Source organism: Cibotium barometz, chromosome 37, assembly GCF_041138505.1.
Source record: "Cibotium barometz isolate CiBa-2024 chromosome 37, ASM4113850v1, whole genome shotgun sequence".
NCBI lineage: Eukaryota > Viridiplantae > Streptophyta > Polypodiopsida > Cyatheales > Cibotiaceae > Cibotium > Cibotium barometz.
In genome coordinates, this window is record NC_141082.1 from 17,116,912 (window position 1) to 17,124,888 (window position 7,977).

The window sequence follows — 7,977 nt, forward strand, 5'->3', positions numbered from 1 at the left end:
TCGATACATACAAGAGATTAAATAAGACAATAAGTGATTAGGACACCATGAGGCACATCGTGCACTACAACTTACCAACATATTTTCCACGTGCACCATCTTAGCACTGGAAAAACTTAAAAGACTTGATTGTTGCCACGGTTGACATGTGGGGTCTCCCAGACTTGTTTGTGATGTTCACAGCAGACGAGGTGTCTGAAACGAAGTGGCAAGAGATAACATCAATTGAGAACATAGTTCATGAATTCAACCTAGTTTTCACCTGGAAAGACTACCTAGTTGAGTGCGGTTTGCTATTTCACACACAACTTCACAACTTCTTGAATGCAAACATTCTTGAAGGAAATAAACTTTTTGGCCGTGTAGGACATCACCTGATCAGGTACAAGATACAAAACAAGGGTACTCTACATGCACATGTCATTCTCTGGGTGCATAAAAACGATGTGCAATGAGTCTCAAATGAGATAGCCACATATATTCCTGTAGTAGAGAAGACGATGCATCCAACTCCTTCACACTGTCTTTGCACCAACTCGTTCTCTCCAAACAAATCCACATTTGCAAGAAGTCTTGTAGGATAGGGGTCATAGTTCTTCATGCAAATATGGTTTCCCATATGAAACACATTCGCAAACATAGCCTACATTACACCCACAAACTTTGAAGTGGTTGTATTTGTGCCCAAGCCATGAACACTGTAACGTGGTGCCATATCACCTAACTGCATTATTGCCAGTGGGGTGCACACATGAATATACAAAGAGTGATAAACTCTTCTACCTCTCACTATCTGTTGAAGTATGCAATGAAAAGTGAGACACTAGGAACATTGAATATTTCTGCAGAGGATGCTACAAGGCCTTGACAAAGTGAAGTTGAAGCTCAACGCAGCTGCAATCATGCTGAGACCGACATCAACTCTATAGAAGCACCCTTGAATTATCTTTAAATATCAATAATCACAAAGAGCGATAGTGTGCAGTACATAGACTCATCACCACCAAAGCTACGACAAAGGTTGATTTCACGTGGGCAGAATATTGTCATGCATCCTGTCGATCTATACTGCGCATGACCAACTAGCTTAGAGAACATCACTTTTTTTATAACAATGAGAGTGCACCAGGTGTCTCTCTGGAGTTTACCTCAAATCCTTCATCATGTGGTCTGACCAATAACATAAAATGCAATACGAAAAAAATACATTTAAAATATACTAATAAAAAAAACAATTCCAGTGCAAGTAATCCAGAACGAGTAGACGGAGACACGGGAAGAGCAACCAACAAAAAGATAATGACAAAGAGAATAAATATGTAGTCTACTCTATCACGTGCTCAAAGAACGAGAGAAAATACATTGGAAATACAAAAGACTAAAAAAAAGAAAAGCAACGCATGCCAGAAAACCACCGAGTAGAATGAAGAAAGATGTTGAAGCCTACAAACCCTTCCACGAGAATTTCACATTCTCCATTTTGCATTCAACTACAAGCATAGTTATAGTTAGAGTATTAGAGTAACAACCGATAGCACTAGGAGAAACAATAACTGTCAAAGGGTATAACAACTTGAAAGGACATCTAACACATTGCACCAAATACTATTATTTGAAGCATCATAGAAAAATATAAAATTTAAATTTTTGTATGTAATTAGATCTTTCTTCAACACTTAATGCGTAAGGTTGTCTTTGCAACATGATTAATCAACAACAAATGGAAGGTCCGTTTACATCTTCTACTTTACATGATATCTTGACATCTAAGAATTTGACAAAAGATTTATTGATTTTGTACATCGCTTCATCTTTGATGAATGTTATGTGTTAGTATGAATTCAACTGCATATTTGTTCGAGCGCACTCGTGTACTTGTACAGGCTGATAAGGCTATCCAAGCATTCTAGTTAAGTTTGGTAGGCCTAGTATGAAAACTAGTCACTTGACAATAAGCAATACACAATCATTCACTTGATAATAAGCAATAAACAATTAGATACGGAAGTACTCGGTGAGAATTGATTGTAGGGGCATCTGAATTTAGTATCCAATCAGATTTAAAAACTAGAATGCTTGGGTACCCTTACCCTCTTAATTGCTTGTACCTGTGCGTTGTCAGCGTACTTTGAAAGAACTTGTGTCCCTCCATTCAAGTATAAACATCTTGAAAGCTTGAATGAAGATGGACACTGCAACCCATACCATTTCTATAACACGTCCTCTTTTTATGCATGTCCTTCTCAAGTTTATATGAACAGCTTACAGAGCTCGAACGAGCATGAACATCAAGGCTATGATTATATTCGACATGAGAAATCGATGGACATCAAGTCAGAGGATTTTCGTGCTCATTTGTGTGAGTGAAGAAGAAGAAAAAATAACCATACATAAAGTATGGTGGGGAGTTGGCACGGTCCTCTTCGAAATCTTATAAACATAGGAGAACGTGTCCTTCCCCTGTTTCCCAAATAGCACTTTCAATATCGAAAGTGGACCAAAACACCTTCAGTGTTGAAGGTGGCCATTAGTCCTATGTATTGATTGAGGCTTCAAGCTCATTGATTGTGAATGTCAGTCTAGCATTGCTTCCAAGTATGCTTTCAAATTCATGTTCATTCGTGCATTTCAAATATGATCTACACTACATGAAGTCTGCTACCAAAGCACTTACATAAAACACAAAGCCTGCCCACCGCATCATCCACTTGTTGGGCAACTTCGTCTGCAAGAAAACCACAAAACGTAGAACTCAATATCGGATTCAACACAGCATTCCTGCAGGCTACAAGTAGTATAGATGACTTATCTCTTACCGGATACTGATGTTTTTAGCGTGCGCCAACATTAGCACTTGTTGGTTTTTTTACCTTACCTCCACATGGTCTTCTTGGGATGCTTGCTTTTGTGTAAGCAACCCAAGGTAATCATAACTATCGAGGGAGATTATGGAAACATGAATGCTTGTACATACGAAGTAGTTTTGGAAATGTGTCTAATAGAACCGTCATCAAAAATAGACTATCAAGCGTCCGACGAACCTAGGGGCACCCATGAGGCCGAAGTTAACCCATGTTAATGCCACGGGGAGGAGAGTCGAGACTGTTATTGTTATTGGGAGAGGAGACTGGAGTAGTCACGTGATAATAATGGTGGGGATGATGGGACAACATACGTGTCCTCCCCGAGCCGTGCTCGAATATTAAAACAACCCTTGAAGCGGCTCCTAGATGGACGTACTAACGGGTGATCTGTATAGAAGGCTATCCACGTGTGCAAGGATTCAGAGGATGAAATCAGAAGCACTACCTCTTCGTTTTGCCAAAAAAAACAACCAAATCGTCGCCTTCATGATGAATCGGCTACGAGCACAAGGCTGGCAACATGGCCTACACTATTCAAAGAATCCAGTGTGTTATTTTTTTGTTGCTGTCCAAGTGGCCACCTATGGATGCTTGCTTCTCTACAAGCATCAATCACATTACAAAAATCAAGGGTGGAGAATCCGCATCAAAGCATCAATTCGTCAATTAATGTTGCATTATATTTAAATGCGAGTACGCGCGCGTTCAAACTGGGGCGTTCGCAGCATTGATTTTTCTCTTGTAGAAAAAGATAAACCCTAAACCTCATTTCGTCTGATGGGCATGTGCACGAGACAGCCCCTGCGCCCCACAGCAACACTCTCCTACCCTACATTTTCCTGCATGCTTGTGACAGAGGAAGAGACCCCCAACACAGAAGACCTACTTTTCACCCGCGCACACAGATTGCGGGTAGAGACAGAGACTAGTCACGTCTCTTCCTGAATGGTGCTGCAGGGCATGTTTGCTCTTCTGAGGGGAACCTCCAGGCGGTCTCCACAAAGAGGTCCTCCTCTGCCGCCCCTCTTCAGCCTCTCGCGAACCTTCAGTTCAAAGCTGTTTGTGGGCGGATTATCGTTTCGCACAGATGAAGAGACGCTTCGGAAGGCGTTTACTGAGCATGGCGATGTCTTAGATGTGCGGATCATCACAGACCGCGAGACTGGGCGGTCCAGGGGCTTCGGCTTCGTCACTTTCAGCCAAGAGTCTGAAGCGGAAGCGGCCAAGGCTAAAATGAGCAACCACCTGCTGGACGGGCGCTTCATCCGAGTCGACATGGCTTCTGCTCGGCCCCCGCCCGCCGCTGCCAGACCTTTGGGTAACTCTTCCTCCTCCTCCCCTTCTGGCTTTTCTTTTGGTCCCGTGGGTTCTCGCCCTCCTGTTGTCGAAGATTGGGGTCCCCTCCCCTCCTATAGTGCCCAAGTCTCTCAGAACACAAGCACATCGCAAGGCAATAACTCTGGTGATACCTTTAATGATTCTGGTCAAAATATCATCAGTAACAATACCTCCCAGCAGGGAGGCGTGGATACTTTCAATGGTACCCATCAGGCCAACATCAGTAGTGATCCGAAACCCTTTGATCCTACTAATTTCGGTTCCACATCATTTAGCAGCAGTACATTTGGCACGGCATCGCCTAGCACCACATTTAGCAGCGTGGATTCGTCTAGCAGCAGCAGTACTTCAGCTTTCCAGAGCAGTATCAATACTTCAGAATTCCAGAGAAATACCCTTGGTGCCACCGCTTTTGATAGCAGTGGTACACCAGTGTCTGCTACCACCGGGAAGGGGTTGCCAGACCTTTCAAGCAGCATGGGTTCACAAGCAGGTGGATCAGGGTCAGGATTGGGGTTAGGGAAAGTTTCCAGTTTTGACAATTCTTCACAAGCAGACATAGGGTTAGGGCTAGAGCAAGGTTTTAGTGCCATTGACTCCACACAAGCAGGCAGGTCAGGGTTAGAGTTGTGGCCAAGTTCTGCTTACAGCAACTCATCAGAAACAGGAGTGCCAGGGTCAGGTCAGGCCTCTTCTTTCAGAGGCTCTGAACAATCAAGTGGATCAGGATTAGGGTTAGCTCAAGGCTCCAATGTCACTGTTGCTGCACAAGCAGATGGGCCAGGGCTACAGTCAGGATTGGATTCTATGGGAAATATTGAGATAGCTGGGGCAAAACTATTGCCAGGGCTCACAGACAGTTCCGGTGTAAGCAGCCAGTCTATTACATCACCATCAGAGAGCTCTGAAGGTTACGACGTCAGGAACTTCCCAGCCCTCAAAAGCAGCTCCTACAAAGATTACAAGCTGCCCAGCGAACTACAGAAGCCCAAGCAGCGTGTGGTCTTGCAGAGCAGTAGCAAAGTGTCAACCTTTCAGAGCAAGCTGACTGTTGAGTCTATCCCTCCACCCAAGGGTCCCGCCTATGACTTCGGCTTGGGAGATATTCCAATATCACCTCCACCACTGGAGGCGGGAGCCAAGCCCCAGGGTGGGTTTGATATCAATGTTTCCCTGGATGATCTCAAAGAAGCTGCTTCTGTCCAGCTCCCATATTCAATCTTCTCACAGAGAACCCTTCCGCCTCTCGACCTCCCTTGGGATACTCCAGAGGCAGACAATTGGTCGGAGATTGGTAAGCAACCTCGAAGACTCGAAGATAGCATCTACTCCCCTTTCAGCAGCGACTTGAAAGATGATCCAGAGTTTTGGTGGGATCCATATGATTTTGATCCAGAAGCTAAGTTGCCTCGGGAACCTGCAGTAGAAGAGCCTTCAGTAGTTAATTCCACTGCATGATGAGAGGTGTTCTTTGACGTGTGGTTCCAGTCTGGTAGCCGGTTAGCCTAGTTGTGACAGTCACCTCTGTTGTTTCATGGGATCTTATATTTGAAATGCACAGCAATTTTGTACTACAACTGTTGATTGCTGATTGGATTGGTTCTGGTTATAGTATTTTGCTGCGTTTAGGAACTTGTTGTCACGCCTCCACTTTGCGTCTCACTCTGTGATGTTCATCATTCATCAGTAGCAGACTGGGAAGTGAACTATTGAAAAAGGAATATAGTCCCAAGAAATAGTTTTAATCCTCGAGTTCTCAATCTTGCTTATTGGACATTTTCTTAGTGGATTTCACTGGGAATGATTGCTTGCTATATATTCTATTGGTGAGCTATCATTCCAAGAGCGATCATTGAATTATTGATTATACCTCGCGAATTCCTTGAGTTTATTACTTAACGACAAATACTCTGCACTCTACTTGAGTTTATTACTTATGACTTAATACTGTACTTGATTGGCTAGAGCAGTAAAAGGTTAGTCAGGGAATAGATCAGGTTAGTTCCAGATTACACCTTACAGTTAAAGACTAACTATTCATATAAATTGGAATTTAGAATGAAACATGCAAAGCACAATCTACTAGAAAAATTTATTATGTAATATTGCAAAAGAGTGACCATGTTCGTGAAATGTGGAGCAAAGTTCACAATTTTTTTACGCGCAGTGTTGAGTGAGCATCCTCTAAACCTCTCGAATGATACAAAATCAGAGTCTTGTGTGGTCGCGACTTCTTGATCATTCTGGTAAGCAGTAACCTATACATGTTTAGCTAACCCAGCTTTCTAGACCTTTCCTAATACTCTACACAGATTGGCTTGTCAGTCTGGGGATGCCTTAGCTTCTGCGACACCATTGAGGTCTTTGCGTCCCGCCTCAAAAATGTGGAGCTGTCTCCATCCAAGCATCGGGCAATGCTTCAGAGCGATCATGGCACAAAAGTGAAGCTTTTGAAAAATTTGTTGAGTCCAAAGCATTGGTAGAGAACCTGTGTAAATATAGGATCAAAGCCGTGAAAAGTGATGGAGGTGGTGAATGCATGTTCTAGAAGTTTGATAAGTTTTTGAAGATTCTTGGAATCGTAAGGCTAGGTAACTCTAGAGATGAATCGTGTTGCAGAAAGGAAAAATCAGCACATTGTAGAAATTGCAAGGGCCATGTTTATGGAGAAGTCTATGCTTGATTATTATTGGGCTGAAGCTTGCAATTATATTGTGTTTTTTATTTACAAGTTCCCATTGCATTGGTGCACGATGTTACACTAGAAGAGAAGTTCATTTATAGGAAGCGAAATGTTTCAAAGCTCAAAGTTTTTGGTTCTCTTTGTTATGTGCATGTGCTTGATCAAGCTAGAATCAACAAACTAGAGCCCAAAACAATCAAACGTGTGCATCTTGGATTCTGTGTGGAATGCAATGCATATAGATGCTATGATCTTGCATCTAGGAAGTTTTATGTGAGTAGTGATGTGAATTTTGATGAAAAGCTCATGGTTGGTATGCATAATAAAGGAAGGGAACTTGTTGTTGAATTGAGAATAACCAAGTTGAACCAGTTTCTTTTGAAAGTGTAAAGAGTGGCAAGTTGCCATGAATGAAGAGATTGATGCATTGTCTAAAAATGATACCTTGGGATCTTGTGCCATTTTCTCCCCAAATGGGTGTATAAAATCAAACATAAATCTAATGGAACCATAAACAGAGTACATCTGAGGAGTAACCATGCGATGCCATGTGCTGTGCGAGCTCAAAGTAGTGGCATTTGAGAAGCATGTAGCCATGGCAGAGGAATACGGACGAGGGTCTTCTGGGAAGCTTATCTCCAAGGGTTTGAGCCTTCCTCCACGCAGATGAGAGTGGGCTCCTTTGCCAAACACATCATGTTGCTTTCTCTTTTGATGGAGAGGTGCAGAGAAGCCCAGCTTGCTGTAGTCGCTGCAATTTCTCACAGTTGTTGATAAAGCCTATCATAGAAGAATCAGCAATGAAGGTGTGTGCCTCTTCCATAGCAAAAGGAACATTGGGAGGGCTTATTTGTAGCAAAATGGTGGCATCATGTTCTGCAAGCACTTACATTAGTTTGATGGTTGCTCTCTTTTCAGTGTGTTCAAGATGGGCTGCATCCTTAGCCCACAACCACTTATCCCTTACTTGGACAAGCTTACACCTCTTCATGTTCCTTGCCAGATGCAAAGAACCATGGGAATCACACATCCTTAGCACACAACCACTTACCACTTATCTCTTAATTGGACAAGCTTGCACTTCTCCATATT

The 7,977-nt window shown here is 42.8% G+C and overlaps 1 protein-coding gene across 1 annotated transcript; it reads left to right on the forward strand.

Annotated features, from left to right (window-relative positions):
• The first annotated feature begins 3,569 nt into the window (after positions 1–3,569).
• Positions 3,570–5,834, forward strand: LOC147617011 (uncharacterized). The gene has a single exon (XM_086776641.1). The coding sequence runs from the start codon at positions 3,810–3,812 to the stop codon at positions 5,658–5,660; it is 1,851 nt and encodes a 616-aa protein (XP_086632767.1). The 5' UTR covers positions 3,570–3,809; the 3' UTR covers positions 5,661–5,834.
• Positions 5,835–7,977: the final 2,143 nt, after the last annotated feature.